At 39.2% G+C, this 16,897-nt stretch overlaps 1 protein-coding gene and 2 long non-coding RNA genes across 3 annotated transcripts; 2 read left to right on the plus strand and 1 right to left on the minus strand.

Moving 5' to 3' along the window:
- Nucleotides 1–393: 393 nt before the first annotated feature.
- On the minus strand, nt 394–2,249 carry LOC143483043 (uncharacterized). Its single transcript, XR_013122370.1, has 3 exons — nt 2,040–2,249; nt 625–730; nt 394–461 (listed from the first exon to the last, which is right to left on the minus strand). It is a non-coding gene; the product is annotated as an uncharacterized LOC143483043 (long non-coding RNA).
- Nucleotides 2,250–6,449: 4,200 nt separating this feature from the next.
- On the plus strand, nt 6,450–7,158 carry LOC143483308 (uncharacterized). Its single transcript, XR_013122473.1, has 3 exons — nt 6,450–6,521; nt 6,761–6,868; nt 7,036–7,158. It is a non-coding gene; the product is annotated as an uncharacterized LOC143483308 (long non-coding RNA).
- Nucleotides 7,159–12,753: 5,595 nt separating this feature from the next.
- LOC143483377 (serine/threonine-protein kinase pim-3-like) lies at nt 12,754–16,627 on the plus strand. The gene is made up of 6 exons (XM_076982216.1): nt 12,754–12,760; nt 14,895–15,068; nt 15,179–15,273; nt 15,621–15,671; nt 15,937–16,312; nt 16,422–16,627. Exons 1-6 carry the CDS (start codon nt 12,754–12,756, stop codon nt 16,625–16,627), a joined length of 909 nt encoding a protein of 302 aa, XP_076838331.1.
- Nucleotides 16,628–16,897: the final 270 nt, after the last annotated feature.

Raw genomic sequence — 16,897 nt, forward strand, 5'->3', positions numbered from 1 at the left:
AGGTCCTGAGCAACCACCTCCTTCACTGCCACTTTGACCCATGCTGAGATTTTTTCCAGCACTTCAATCAAATCCTCCATTTTCATCTAGTTAGGTTAAAGGAAAGTGTAAAAAGTTCATCAGTATCCAAAAGCTTAATGATTTTTAATTATTACTTTTTTTAACCTTAAGCTGATTATTTCTTTAAGAAGTAAAATGCTAATGTAAAGAACATCTACTGTTGTGAAGGTCTGACCAGACATGGCCAAAGGCTCATGTTGCTATGGTAACTCAGACACACAGGCAGATAGGAAGACAGATACAGAGATTCGTACTCACATTGCTTGGCAGTGTATTCCTCAGCTCTTCAGTTAGAACAGCTGGATTAATCCCAGAGGTGGATTTGACTCCACCACTTTTCCCACATGGAGGAGTGTTGAGATCCTCAATCACTGCCTCCTCCACTCTAGTACAGCAAATAGCTGTGGTGAAAGAAACATTTACTTTAAGCATCTATGAGGCAGAGACTAATGATGCACATAAGCAAATGTCACTAAAAACATAAATTGTGGAAAATTATAGTTATGAATAAATAACCTCATAATGCATCACGTTTTGGTAACATGTAATCACGCTAAATCTCACCTGAAAACCATCTGCTACGGTCTTTCTTTGCCTGCTTGTTTTTCACGCTGGGGGCAGACACATCACAGCCCTCAGGAAGCTCTTCTGCTGGCCCAGCTTTCTTAGACTGTAGTAGAGAAAATGAAGAAAAAATGAGTTTCATGATGACTATCGCAGGGGTTCTCAACTGGTCTCAGCCCGGGACCCACTTTTTCCCCCCCATTGTCATTAAGTCGCGACCCACTTTTTTAAAAAAGTTGTCAGTTGCCGTACACCATGCACTTTATGTAATACAACTTGTTTGGTGGTCTTATGAAGGACCGTTTATAAGCTATTGAAATTATTACAAAAAACAGTGTGTAGTGCTCTGGGGCCTTCACGACCGCCACTTGCGTCTGTGTTAAGGTCATTTGTAGACGGTGCCTTAGACGTTGCAGTGGTGAAAGTTGCACATTTAAAATACGTCTATTCCTGACGTAAATAAAGTTGTAGATGTTTATCTTGGTTGCCAGAAACAAGAATTTTATTATAGCACTTTTGCCAATACTGTCTTAGTTATTGAAGAAAATTCCGAATACTCGAACGTGAAACAAACTTTACTGAAGTTTCCTAGTATGCATACGAGTGACTTTTGATCCCATTAAAATTAATTTAAAATTATGTACAGTTATAAAGAAGTGTGTCCTCTTTGGGTCCGACAGAGATGTAGACTGTGTGGGAAAAAATGCGATATTTTTCGCTTGGCCATTTTCAACGCTTAGTGCTAAAGTTTCAGCTCCGTTTTGCGAGTCATGCTGGTGATCGGATTCCTGCATTTGTTGATGGGCAGAGACGAACACGTGAGCGGGAGCTGGAGTCTATCGTTTAACTTTTAAAATACAAACTCAAAAGAAAAGGATGGATATTTTTCCAATTACAAAAAATCCTTACCCATAAAAAAATAATGCTGTCGCCAGTGGCGAGTGAAATAATTATAAAGTAAGCTACATTATGCATTAAACACGTTTCTGTGAAAATACAGGCTGCGGACAAACGTGCAGACAGGATAGGGGGAATACGAACATTTCATAATTTGATTTTTTTTCTCAACACCGCTGGACTCTCAAGGAGAGAATATTGATCTATCTTAATGACCTCAGATGGTTAATAACCAATATTAATTGGTTACACATCTTAAATGTGATAAGAGGCCGTAAAATGAAGTAACTGGGATGTAACCGGATAATTAATGTTAATGTGAGTCGCCATTTGTGGTCGAAAGCAATTTAGTTCTATTTTTGTGCAATATTCTACAATCACTGTTGCTACAAAGCAACTTTAGAGAACTGTCTCGACGAGGAATGTCATTTTCAATAAATAAACTGAGAAGCGGCTCTCTCGAACTTACTCGGACTAAAGTGAGATTATGGAAAAAGCTCAAAGGAACATGAACTTACCCTCATCATTTGTTGATTTGTTGATGATCACTTGGAATAGTCGCACAAGATATCGCTGAACCGCTGTAGTCGCTACTTCAACCTCGGTGACGATCAAACCATCTGTGGTTAAATTAAACACTGTCTGTGGCGACTTTTATAGGTCTCCTGCATTGTGACTTCATATGCCGTGTTGTCGTAGGGACGCAGTTAGATAATAACTAAAACTACTAATTGGCCGTGTTGTCATAGTGACAGTTAGATAATAACTAAAACTACTAATTGGCCGAGTCTTCAAGTGCAAATCACATTGGGCTGGCCCATGTTAATCTCAGTAGTTTGGGCTGGGACATTTATCACATCCACTCTGGCCCTGGACATGTATCAGATCCACTCCGGTGTTATAAAAATCTGTGCTACCCATCGAATGTCCTACTTAGGTATTTTCATGTCAGTGTACAACGTACACCTATAATTTTGCGTTGTCAGCATTTTTTTCTCTTGAATTCACAATGACTGTCCATTTATTTTGCCAATTTACTTTTTTGTCAACAATTATTAAATATTTTTGTGAATATCCTCGGAAAGACCTGAGAAATATCACTACTGCTTTGTTTCTAATACGTGGAGGTTCCAAATGTCTGCTAGTCAGTTTGTTTTATCCTTGCCAGCAAATAACTGTGCTCTCTTTTATCATTCCATCCTAAATGGTTTTAGTTGACTGACCTTGAAAATAGCACTTCGACGTTCGTTCAGTTGGGCTATTTTACATTTTGAATCAATTTTATTAAATACAAGTAAATAACCATGAAATGGTAATGACGCTTGCACTCATCGCAGTCATTTCTGCGATACTCAGTTAAACGTGCAATTGAGGAGAAGTGGGACACGATACCTGTTTCTGATAAAGGGGACATACCCAAAGAGCTTCAACAAATCACAGAGGCAAAATCTCAGAAGTCCCTCCAAGTTTCAAATAAAAGGTCAGTAAAGTTCAAACATATGTTAGTCCAAACATGCTTCCAGCATTAATACTGTAGATTTTATGGTCTATATCGGTTCTAGACTGCGTTAACATCGTATTTGGACTGCGCAGACAGATTACATGGAGAAACCTGTGCACTTCACCTGTTCCAAATGCTCAATTCGGATAACCTCATATTAAGGCTCTAACGTTGGAGGATCCGTGGCTCCGTCCGAAATGCCGTGCAGTAGGCATTAGATTTCAATGCAATACGTTCTGCTCAAATCTTAAAGCAGTGCGTTCTTTCAGTAGGCGACTGGGCAGTTTTCATAACCTCGAACATACTACGTCCGTCATTTACCTATATCATATGATATGGCATATAACGTTATACCACCACAGTTTAAGGACCGCTATTAATTAAAAAGCGCCATTCCATATTTGTGTTTTATATAGTTATATTGATTTAGAATCAGCATCAAGACGTCGTCGAGGACTAACAGAGTTACAATAACCATTAACCTCGATTTAGCCTTATTAATAATCCCAAAGCTAGATATATTTATATTTGCAAGGGTTATAATTTTCAAGGGGATAATTTGGCATTTCACTAGCATCACTAAGGTGAGGTGAATCCCCAACTTTGTTATATCAGTTAGACAATTAGGCAACCAAGATTTATAATAAACTAAAATAGAATTAACGTAAAATAATTTGACATACAAACCACTTCTAAACCAAATAAAGTTGGTCAAATCTTTAAAATCAAATCTTTAAATCACAGAAAGTAAAAGTGTCTAAAATTGATGTAAGTGTCATCACCATTGTAGTTTTTATTTTGTGGTTGTACAGGGTGTCCGCCGGGTCTTAAAAAGTACTATAAGTTGATAAATCAATATTGGAAAAATGAAGGCCCTTAAAAAGTATTTAAAAGCCTTAATCGCGATTTTGGAGTAGGGCCTACTGGATTTTCATTGATATTTTAGCTTTGCAACAAAAAGTATGCAACTATTAAAAATAAGATGTCCCTTTTTTACATCCGGTTTATGTAAAAACTTTTGGGAATCATTTTCACTATCAGTTCGTTTTTAAATTCTCTATTAAGGCTTTATTTTATTATTTTATTTTTCATACAGAAAATAATTCTGGAAATATAATGTGTCGTTTTGCAAATATAACACACGGCAAAGTGAAGGAAAAAAAACAATAAAATCCAGTCAGCTCGCGCTCTCCAAATACTTGATTAAAAAACAAAAATGCTTTGGACGGAACGTACACGTACCATAAGGCCCGTTAGGCTTTTTAAAGGTAAAAATGAGTGGACTAAAGAAAAGAAAGTGGGAACTGAGTGCCGAGTGCTTAAAAAGTGTGTTGAGTGGACAACAAAATATTTTTCTCACTGAGCTTTGATCAACGGCTGTATGTGTGATATGCCAAGAAACGGTTGCAGTTTTCAAAGAGTACGAAATCAGCCGTCACTTTGCTACGAGGCATGCAGACCATGCTAGCAAGCAGTCAACAGAAGGACGAACGGCTACTGCTCAGAGGTTGGCAGTTTCTCTACTGTGTTATGAAAAAAAAACATATGGAAAGTTTGGAGGAGCAATGTGCGCATTTACGCACAGCAGGGGTACAGTAGCTTCATTAACTCACCGTACATCGCTCTCAATTTAAAGAGCCCTTTCTAGTTTCTGCTGCTGGCAGGATATTTAATGCAGTCTGTCTCTCAGGACAATCCGTCCATGTTTTTGCGAGGTTTAAAACAATTAGAAATTATTGAGCTTACACTGTAAAAAAAAAAAAATCCTAATTTTATGTAAAATAACTGTAAATATTTAATGTATTTTAACATTTTTTCCAATTGTATGCAAAACTTTGTAAAATTACAGACATTTGTAATTTGACAAAATGTCTTTTATTTTAAGTATTATGACAATAATTACAAGTTACATGCTTTTCTCGTTTTTTTACGGAAATAATACAGTATTATTTATACGGTATTTTTCTGCTTTCTTAAATTATATACAGATTCATGTATAATTACAGCAATTATCTGCAATTAAACATTCGGTTGATTATATAAAGGTTTATGTCTGTAAGAACTAAAAAGTTTTTTTCTCTGTCATTTTAATCAAAATCTTATGTCTTTTGGCACTGCTGGTTTAAACATGATTTTCAATGTCAGAAATGAATGTGGCTTACATGTATCAATACTCGTATTTTGATTGTTAGGCGTCCTCGTAATTCAGAGGATCCATTGATGTTCAGGAGAAAAATGAACAAAATATATAGGTTCGGACATATTAATTTGCCACAGAACGTGATGGTAATTGAAAATAATTTCTGCAGTTGAAAATGCTCATTTTTATGATGCCTATAGAATGAAGAGTGACTTCCTAATGTCAGTTCAGACATTAGATTTTTACATTGGCATATCTAAAGTATGTAACTGTAGTAATGGCTGTAGGAGATTTCTGTTGATTGTTCCATCTCTATTGATGTCTGTTCTCATTTTAGTTCTTGTGCAGTCAATGGCAATAGAAAATGGCAGTTTGTTTGGGCGCTGGACTTTTAAAAGAAACATTTCTAAACACTGGGTCTATACTTGAACATAACCAAGGAAATAACCTGTAACACACTGAGAGACAGATGAACTGATATACTGGTAGACGTACATTGTAATGGAACAGGCTTTTAAACTTAAAAATGTGTGTGCCTATAGTTACACACTGGAATAAAAACACAAGTTGAACAACCACTTAAATATAAATGTTATCTCTAGGCTAGGGGCATAAACGTGATTTGAGCTCATTGCTTTTAACCATAATTGGTTAATCTGACTGTCATTCAGGAAACTGGCCAATGACAACTGTTTGCGCCTCTCAGGTCATGTTTGAAAATTTCAGTGTGTGCTGATGGTCAGCCTACGAGCTGTGGTGGCTAGCTAGCTACCTGGATTATTTTACATCTACCTGCCAAATTATTATTTTGAGCGGATTATCGTTGGATGATTCAACAAAATAAGATGGAAACGGGGCACAGAGGAAGAAAATTTAAGTGAAGCATTATTGGTGACATCAGGTAAGAAAACGTCCTTACTTTATGTAAGCCAACGTTAGCTAGTTAACTAGCTAGTTAGCCCAGTTTAAAAACACATTTCACGTGAATGTTTCATTTGATAAAGATGAAAACAATAAAATATTAATATCTAATATTTTCCGATGCTTTAAAATACTTTAATTCGGTCACTGTTAAATACATAATGGGTTAAATAATGCTCTATGCGGTAATCAAGTCTTTGTTATAAGGTTCATTGAACATAACTAAATCTAGCGACAGCTAGTTCCTCAAATTCGGTCTCAGTCTCATCGGACGTAATTTCTACATTTTTAGCACTCTGGATCTGTATTTTGAGTGGCAGACATTAATGAGGTTTAAAAAATCCGCCTCCATCACGTTCTGCGCGGCTGAATATTGTACCGTCCGCCAATGGGCAGCGACGAGGGGTGGAGTCTACAGGCCTCCCAGCAGGACCCGCGGTGAGTTCCCTGTTTCCCTGGATGTGTGTTGTATGTGTTAGTGTTCCCCCTCCCTTTTCCCATTAGAATCAGTGTATTTGGCACTTGTTTATGCTTTTAGCGTGTTGCTTATAAAATAACAGTTCGCTAACATTGGTGTCATGATTCATTCTGGTCCTTCTGACTCAACACCGTTACAATATGTAATGAATATGAATAGACTTAAAACTGCAGCATTTTTTTTGTCGAAACCTTTCCAGATTAATGGAGGAAATCCTATGCAATTAAAATTCATGTTGCTGCTGGACCACTTCTCAGTTAAGCTAATGCAGATCTGCACTGAAGAAAGAAAGGGTGAAGGAGACCAGGTATGGTTTGTGTAAAAACTTAAAACACCATTATTGGGATCATTGTGAAGATTTTGTCCATTGCATTTTTACCCTTAGGGAATAAATATGCTTTTCTCATATGTTAAATATGTAAAGCAAAAAAATTATATGCACCAAGTTTGGCCTACATTTTGTTTACTGTACAGAGCTAGAGCGCAACACAGCCCAGAGCAGGAGCGCAACACAGCCCAGAGCAGGAGCGCAACACAGCCCAGAGCAGGAGCATCACAGCCCAGAGCAGGAGCATCACAGCCTAGCTCACAGTACAAATCAATCTGGCCATTATGTTGAGGTGAGTGACTCTCCCTGCTGCACCACTACACTGGATCTTCAGGATCTGCCACCTCCTGAATCCCTCTTCACTGTTTATGTGTTTTCCAAGATTAAGTGCTATCATTGTCATGATTCAACATAACACAGAAGTGTGATCCCTTTTTGAAATGGCTTTGCTATATATTTGTACTATAATATTTGTAATGTTATTGGCACAAAATTAACAGCAGCTAACTTTGGATTTTGTCTGCAACTTTTTAACAGGCAGACTTCAGCTTTTCACTTCTGAGAGGCCAATGACCAGATCCTGCAGATTTCTTCTCTGCAACATACGGAGAATACAACCCTTTCTTTCACAGGAAGCTACCCAGGTGCTTTTACAGTCTCTCATCATCTCAAAGCTGGACTACTGCAACTGCTTACTTACGGATCTTTCTCTATGGGTCATCAGACCTCTACAAACTGATCCAGAATGCAGCTGCATGACTGGTCTTCAATCTCCCCAAGTTCACATGTCACTCCAGTGCTGCATTCTCTTTACTGCCTTCCAGTAGCTGCATACATCAGATCTAAAACCTCGATGCTTGCTTGCAAAGCCAAAAATGGACCAACCCCTCCCTACATGATGGCCATGGTCAAAGCCCCATCCAAACCTTGAGTACTTTGAACCTCAAGTACGGCTTGGCTTAAAACGCCATGCTTAAAGTCTCACGGAAAACAAACTTCAAGACCTGTCCTGGCTCCGAGATAGTGGAATGAGCTTCCATTGACTGTCCAGACTGCAGAGTCCTTAGCAGTCTTCAAATGACTGAAGACTCATCTGTAGAACAGACTAAATCTCTAGCACTTGTCATAGTTGTTTCCGTTGTATGATATAGTACCTATGTGAGTTTGCATTTCTTGTAGGTATCCATTTTAATTTCTGTAGTTTAGCAATATTCAGCCTATGTTTTTGTGTACTTCTAGGTATTTGCATTGATTTCTGTAGTTTAGTAGTATTCTGGTTCGAGGGTATCTTGAATTCTGACCTATCTATGTACTATTTAGAATTAATTCTGTGAACAGATGGCAAAGCACTTCGTAAGGCGCTCTGGATAAGAGTGTCTGCTAAATGTCCTACATGTAAATGAGAAGGAGTGTATCTTTCATGTCACATCAGTGTTATGTGTTTGTAGTTGTGTTCAGGCTACTGATATTGGTGATGGAGAAAGACACTGAGTACAGTCCTGGGGATTTAAATGATTAAAAGTGATGATAGAGGACATTGAGGTGCTCAACATTGGTATAATATACTTTTTCATTTGTATAAAATAACTTTGCAGTTTGCATTCCACATTTGAGTTTGTCCTGGAAGTCACGATGAATATGGACAGGAAAAATCTGTAAAATTACGGTACTTCTCTGCAGAACTTTTTGTGCTGTCACTTTATTGAAAGTGCTTAATTGTACTAATTCAGGGAAAAGTTGTAAAATAAAGGTATTTCTCTGCAAAACTATTAGTGCTGTCACTTTATTGAAAGTGCTTAATTGTAATAATTTAGGGAAAAGTTGTAAAATAAAGGTATTTCTCTGCAAAACTTTTAGTACTGTCACTTTATTGAAAGTGCTTAATTGTAATAATTCAGGGAAAAGTTGTAAAATAACAATATTTCTCTGCAAAAATATTAGTGCTGTCACTTTATTAAAAGTGCTAAATCATAATCCAGGAAAAATCTGTAAAATAACGGTATTTCTGCAGAATGTTTAATGAATTTTTCTGTAAATTTATTGTTTTTCCACTTAATTTAAATCAGGGTTTTTTACTTTAAAATTAAAGTTTTTGTTTGGCAGCCGCTGCTGCCAGTCGTTTACCGTTTTTTTACGATTTTTTTTTTTAGTGTACTGTGCTCCGTTGGTAGTATTGCCAGTGAAATGATATGCCACTACTTGCTTCCACCGTGTTTGTGTTTCCAGCCAGCATAAAGACACAAGCATGCTACTCCTGTGTGACCTGGCAAAGTCACATCACCGTAGAGTTTGCCGGTAAGCATATGCAACTCCACACTTGGTGTGATTGCCATTTCATCCAAGGTCAACACACATTCCCGTTCAATCTCTGTCAACCCATCTACCTTCAGTTTAAGGAAATCAAACACCTCTGTCAGCACACCAGGCTCAAATCTAACGCATTGTATCCTTCTCTGTTGGGTTCTTATTCCTGGCAGGGGAATTTGCAGTTCCTGCAGGGTCTTGTAACCTGTCCCACCAGCAGTAAAGCCAATTTTCAACGCCTTCTTAATTGTCTCATTGCTCTATTTCATCCCTTTTGTGGTTAGTCTGCCTAATGCTTTCATTTGATCTTTTGAAAACGTTTTCTTAAGTTTTGTGTCCCTAACTTTCAGTGTCTCTTGAGAGTGGCATTTTCCTTCCTTATTTTTTGTAGTGCTGCCTTTGTTTTCCTCATGATTCTTTCTTGTCTCTTTAATTTTTTCAATAGCTCTGATTGGCTGGCTTCTGGCTGATGGTTATGCTGACTGGCTGCTGGCTCACTGGGTTGTATTAGCTCTCCCTGTCTCTCCTCACTAGCCATGTTCTCTCTTTGTTCAATCTCACTTTCCCTTCTCTCTGTATCCTCATCCCTTATTTCCTCAGTTTTTGAAACTGCTGGATATAAAAGACATATACTATTTAGTGTGATTACCTTTTAAATATTCTATCACTTAAAGAAATAATATAATTATTAGGAGTTCATACGTATTATACACTGCTCAAAAAAATAAAGGGAACACTCAAATAACACATCCTAGATCTGAATGAATGAAATATTCTCATTGAATACTTTGTTCTGTACAAAGTTGAATGTGCTGACAACAAAATCACACAAAAATCATCAATGGAAATCACATTTATTAACCAATGGAGGCCGGGATTTGGAGCCACACACAAAATTAAAGTGGAAAAACACACTACAGGCTGATCCAACTTTGATGTAATGTCCTTAAAACAAGTCAAAATGAGGCTCAGTATTGTGTGTGGCCTCCACATGCCTGTATGACCTCCCTACAACGCCTGGGCATGCTCCTGATGAAGTGGCGGATGGTCTCCTGAGGGATCACCTCCCAGACCTGGACTAAAGCATCCGCCAACTCCTGGACAGTCTGTGGTGCAACGTGACGTTGGTGGATGGAGTGAGACATGATGTCCCAGATGTGCTCAATCAGGTCTGGGGAACGGGCGGGCCAGTCCATAGCTTCAATGCCTTCACATTGCAGGAACTGCTGACACACTCCAGCCACATGAGGTCTAACATTGTCCTGCATTAGGAGGAACCCAGGGCCAACCGCACCAGCATATGGTCTCACAAGGGGTCTGAGGATCTCATCTCGGTACCTAATGGCAGTCAGGCTACCTCTGGTGAGCACATGGAGGGCTGTGTGGCCCTCCAATGAAATGCCACCCCACACCATTACTGACCCACTGCCAAACCGGTCATGCTGAAGGATGTTGCAGGCAGCATATCGCTCTCCACGGCGTCTCCAGACTCTGTTATGTCTGTCACGTGCTCAGTGTGAACCTGTTTTCATCTGTGAAGAGCACAAGGTGCCAGTGGCGAATTTGCCAATCCTGGTGTTCTCTGGCAAATGCCAAGCGTGCTGCACGGTGTTGGGCTGTGAGCACAACCCCCCATCTGTGGACGTCGGTCTCTCATACCATCCTCATGGAGTCGGTTTCTAACCGCTTGTGCAGACACATGCACATTTGTGGCCTGCTGGAGGTCATTTTGCAGGGCTCTGGCAGTGTTCCTCCTGTTCCTGCTTGCACAAAGGCGGAGGTAGTGGTCCTGCTGCTGGGTTGTTGCCCTCCTACGGCCTCCTCCACGTCTCCTGGTGTACTGGCCTGTCTCCTGGTAGCGCCTCCAGCCTCTGGACACTACGCTGACAGACATAGCAAACCTTCTTGCCACAGCTCGCATTGATGTGGCATCCTGGATGAGCTGCACTACCTGAGCCACTCGTGTGGGTTGTAGAGTCCGTCTCATGCTACCACGAGTGTGAAAGGACCACCAACATTCAAAAGTGACCAAAACATCAGCCAGAAAGCATAGGTACTGAGAAGTGGTCTGTGGTCCCCACCTGCAGAACCACTCCTTTATGGGGGGGTCTTGCTAATTGCCTCTCATTTCTACCTGTTGTCTATTCCATTTGCACAACAGCAGGTTAAATTGATTCACAATCAGTGTTGCTTCCTAACTGAACAGGTTGGTTTCACAGAAGTGTGGTTGACTTGGAATTATATTGTGTTGTTTAAGGGTTCCCTTTATTTTTTTGAGCAGTGTATATTTGTAACCCCCTTTTGTCCCTTGTCTCAAGAATCACTGATTTGTAATTACACCTAAGCTGTAAGGTACTGGAAAATATTGAAAATAGTAATTGAAAGAAAATAGACATTGAAAGTGCCTGACTTTGACCAGGGAAAAGGTGTATGAAAGGTGTATACAAGCCAGGCTGCATCAGGTTATTGTAGCAGCCTGGCTGATTTGGTGTTTTGGTTAAAAAATTGGAAGTTGTGATATTACATGTGCTACTCAACTTTGGAATGTTTGGTTTAGAATGTTTGGTTGGGAAGGTGGAATGTTTTGATTTCAATTTTGATGCTGAAAAGCTCAGAATTGGTTGTATGAGATTTTGCTCTGTGACTTACAACCCTTACAAATTTTACAAATCTTACAAATAAGATCTGATTTACTTTCTATTTTTTGTAGATCTTTCTATCCTTTCTATCCTTTCTATTTTTCACCTTGAGAATGAGTTTTTACCCCTGCAGAATTGACCAGCCAAGGCCTGGGCAGGAACAAAACAACTTCATAGACACACCAGGTTGTACCACTCATGGTGAGAAAAATACATTTTCATATACTGTACATAATTTTATACTTCTATGTAAGACAGTATATTTAGTTCTTATGAGTATGGATTTCCATAGGCTTATTCATAATAATAAAAAATTAAATATACACATTTATGTAGTAGGTTTCTAAGGTTCAGAAAAATAACATGTATATTTATTCTATTGATGACTGTCAAGCTCTTTATTTCATGTGTACAGGATAATATAATTAATGGAGCATGGGTTATTTCTTTGATTTCTTTGACTCAGCACAATTTTCATAAATCCCACCATGTTACATATATGTGTTAACATTGTCCATGTGGCCATGAATAAAGCAAATAAAAATAAACATTTTTAAAAAGAAACAGATTTCCAACATCACAAATTCTTAAGCATTCTCCCCACATTCTAATGACATCACATGGCACCATAGCCCTTCTTATAATTACTTGTTCATTGGGAAACACTTACAAGGCATTTGAGCCTCACTGTGAGGCGTGCTGGGGTTCACTTTACCTGCTGTGGGATTTTCAGGTGTGTCCTACAACCCCCAAGAGCCAGTGATCCACGGCGGAAGTACGGCCGGACCCTCAAATGTCAGCCATGTTAGCATGCCTGTAGAAGGACCATCTATATGGGACATCCACCAGCCCACTGGTCCACTCCACACTGGTACTGTGTAACACTGAAGATTACATGCATATTCAACAAACCAAACAACCATGCATGGTAAAGTAGAAAAAAAAACATTTATTTGTTTGTAAGGTCTGGCAGAGGTGCAGAACCATCAGCTTTCTGCACATGACCTGACCAGTAAAACATCAGTTTTATCAGAAAATGAGACATCACATAGTCTTCAACATTGTAATGAATTCACATGGCACTGTAGCCCTTCTTATAGACCTGATGATCTTAACAGTACACGCTCATGCATCCTCTGTGCCCTGGGTTGATGTTTTGCATTTAGGCCCTGACATGGAGAGGCAGAGACACCTTGCTCAACCCCATGTTCAAGGCGAGGTTCTGAGGCAGATCCTCTTCTTTCATATAGACATTGATAAGATATTTTTACTAGGCACGCGTACTGTTTTTACAAACATTTGTGAATGGGTCACTCTCAGGAGCTCAGTGCTTTCCAGCGTGGAACTGTGACAATATGCCACCTGTGCAACAAATCCAGTCATGAAATTTCCTTGCTCCTAAACATTCGACAGTCAGCTGTATTATAAGGGAATGTGAATAACAACAACTCAGCCATGACTGCCAAGTGACCATGACTGCATATTTGTATTATGAAACATGTGGACAGTATTTATTACAAACAGGGGAAGACAAATGAACGAACCAGATGGACCAGAGGAAGACAAATGAATTTGAATGTATTTCATTTTTCACTATTTTAGTACACCCCCAAACAATCTAAACAAAACATTGTCATGCTGCTTTGCTGGCTTCTGATACCTCATCTGGACTGCTGCCAAAGCATATATCTATTAATCTTTGTAATCTATGTAACATGGCTTATTTAAGTATTGGGTATCACCTGGCCAGTTTTAAACAGTGGCATGCAGCAGCAGTCTGTGTGATATAAGGAGTTTGTGCTTTGTACCCACTTCTGAGGGCAAGGACAATGTGAGCTTACAAGCAAGACTAGACTTGAATGTTTTATTGCAGTCAGTTGATTGTGCTGGACCTCCGTGAAAAAATATTTTGTTGTCCACTCTTTTTTAGACACTCGGCACTCCGTGTCCACTTTTCTTTTCTTTTCTTTGCTCCTCTCATTTTTACCGAAGGGCAAAACGGCAGCAGGAAAGTTACACTCCAACGGAGGTCAATGTGTCTGGATTAATGCGCCATCTATTGGGGAAACGATGGTATTGCAGATGAAAGGGTAAAAAGGGGAAATGAATGACGTTCTTACTATCATTTAGACAGGTTTGGCGGGTCGGATTAAAAAGCCTAAGGGGCCGTAGTTTGGCCTATACAAACTAAATTGTGTTGGGTAATTTCCACTTCCACTGAGCTAACACATCCTACCTTGCATGTATCTTGCGATCGGAATTACTACTACAAATAAGGATACACACACTATATTTGCTCATATATATAATTCTCAGATATAATTATCGGGTGTGTTAAGGCGTGGGAGTTTAAAATAAACTCTAGCTTCCGAACAAAGGCCTTATTCAACAAAATTCCACACTAGAGCCAACGGATGGGACTATTAACTTTTTTTAATCCACCTCGCAAGTAGGAGCAATCCACCGAACACAACGCGAGCTGTAATCTCGCCACTCCACAAAACACAAACCCCCCAAATGTCAAAATAAAAGATCCCCAATATAAATGATGCATTAACACAAAATGGTCTCTAAAATTACAACTAAAATTGCTGTCTCTCAGTAGTTTGTGTTTTGATACTGCCTATGTATCCTATGGTTTTAAAGCAAGCATTGAAGGAGTGCCTACATTTACTCCCTCTGTGGTTTACTGGCGAGATTGGCATAGGCTTCTGCAGTCTAATGTCTAAACAAAGAAAGATGAAATTGTATTTACAGTGCATATAGTACATATACATTTTCTTCAAGCACACGAGTTACATTTTCTTCAAAGAAATGATTTAGAAATGATTGAGGATGAGAAAGAGAGGATGCAGAAAAACATGGGGAAACAGCAGTGATTCATATTTCAACTAGTATTTCTATTTCAATTAAATTTATTTGTATTTGATTATATTCTGTTTGAAATGTGGAATATGTTTTTTTTTACTTGTATAATTCAGATGTGTCAACCATTGGTTAATGTTAAAATAATCCTAACGTTACTTAAAGGTTACATAAACATTGTGTTCTCTTCATTTTAGCTGAGCGCAAGGTGAGCAGAAGCTGCAAGTTGTCTGCAAAGCGAGGGCGAGAAGAGGAACCTCTGAGGCGGAGTAGGAAGAGGAAAGGGGATGCTCCTCAAGACTTGACACCCCACCCCATGGAGACGCGGGCAAAGAAGAAGAAGAGAGAGAAGAAAGAGGAGGAGTGCAAAGGTCTGTCTAGAATAGCACCCTCAACACTACCAGCATTTTACACCTGCTGAAATTTATTTTGACTGAATCTTATGTTGTACAATGATGTAACTTGTTTTTGTTTCATGTAGTGAGCTTCAATTCACGCTACACTGTGGGAGATCTCCTGGGCACAGGAGGATACGGCTCAGTGTATGCAGGAGTCCGCAAGGCTGATGGAAAACAGGTGAGCATCAGCACACAATACAAGAATGATTTTGGGACTTAATTTCTATTTTAGATTGTGATTAGAACTTTGAAAGGAGCTATTTTCCCTAGAGAGCCTTTGTTATTCACATGGCAATCAAGTGGTCAAATCTAATGTGCCTTGACCTTTTTCCACTTTTTGAACACAAAGATCCTGATTATACAATGTAATAAGCTTGACAATCTGTGGATGAGTATTTATCAGACTCCAGATTTATGAGTTACCTGAGAAGCTGTGGCTACCATCTGCAAGCCCTTAGATATATGTTAAATGTACTGACTGTTTTGTGTAAACAACTTCACTTGCTGTGTTTTTTATGTGACCAGATCGCCATTAAATTTGTGCCGAAGCATCACACAGAACGGTTCATCACTGTTGTAAGTTCAATATCTTTACTTATGTAATATTGCAACAATGTCTGGAACTTTTTAGATGGGTAAAACTGCAAAGGGACTATAAACGCAAAGCTGTTAATTTTCCATTCAGTGACTCCTCCCAACACGAATGGAAAACAGTTCACTTTTAGATTCAGGTTTCATCTAATGATTGGTACCAATCCAGATCCCTTTCATGTTAACCTGCTAACCATAATTCCACTATAAAACTTCAAACCCATACTAACCATGTGTTCCCTAATTTTAGCCCGGCGAAACTCGCAGTCTCCCCTTAGAGGTGGCTTTAATGGAGATGGTGTGCAAGCCACCTCGTTGTCAGCATATTGTGGAGCTGCTAGAATGGTTTGATTGCGACTGCTTCATCTTGATTCTGGAGCGACCCATCCCCTGCATGGACCTGTTTGATTTCTTGGACTTGCATCAATACCAACTACCTGAGCCACTGGCACGATTGATCATGCGTCAGGTGGTTCAGGCTGTCCTTCACTGCCGTGACCGTGGAGTTCTGCATAGAGACGTCAAGGAAGAAAACCTTCTGGTCAACACAGACACCCTTGACGTCAAGTTGATCGACTTTGGTTGTGGCGATCTGCTTAAGACCGGACCCTACAGGCGCTTTGAAGGTTATTCACCATAGGAATGAAATGTGCACCTCAAGTTAAAAAATGGGATCAAATTAGAGACTATTATAAACTTGTTATTTTGTTACTGATGATTCTCTCGTTGTCTCAGGCACCAAGGTATACCGCCCACCTGAATGGCTGATTGACAGGACGTATGAGGGCCGTCAAGCCACCATCTGGAGTCTGGGTGTGCTCCTCTACAGCATTATCTGTGGAGATGTGCCCTTTGAGAAGGAGGAGGACATTGTTGAGGCAGACCTCTGCTTCAAGGGAAACCCATCCAGAGGTGAAAAGGCAGAAGCATCTTCAAGATAACTAGAAATTCTAAATTGCAAAATGATCATTTATGTAATTATTTCATCTGGTAATGTAATACACAACCACAGATTGATAAAATGTACTAATGAAGAATGGAGAATTGGCAATACAACATTTTGTAACCGTCTTAAAATTATAAAAAAGACTTGTTCAGTCTTTTTAGTTTTTGTTAGTGATGGAGGTTTCTGTACAGTTCTGTCATTTAAAAACTTTGAATAAGCCATTAGAACAGTCAGATCAGAGGTTTCAGATGGTAACTGATTTTCT

Source organism: Brachyhypopomus gauderio, chromosome 19, assembly GCF_052324685.1.
Source record: "Brachyhypopomus gauderio isolate BG-103 chromosome 19, BGAUD_0.2, whole genome shotgun sequence".
In the NCBI taxonomy this organism is placed as follows: Eukaryota; Metazoa; Chordata; class Actinopteri; order Gymnotiformes; family Hypopomidae; genus Brachyhypopomus; species Brachyhypopomus gauderio.

Coding starts and splice junctions, on each gene's coding strand:
- LOC143483377 (XM_076982216.1), top strand. Junction 15,069..15,178: donor GAAAGAGGAGGAGTGCAAAG/GTCTGTCTAGAA, acceptor TGTTTCATGTAG/TGAGCTTCAATTCACGCTAC. Junction 16,313..16,421: donor ACCCTACAGGCGCTTTGAAG/GTTATTCACCAT, acceptor TCGTTGTCTCAG/GCACCAAGGTATACCGCCCA.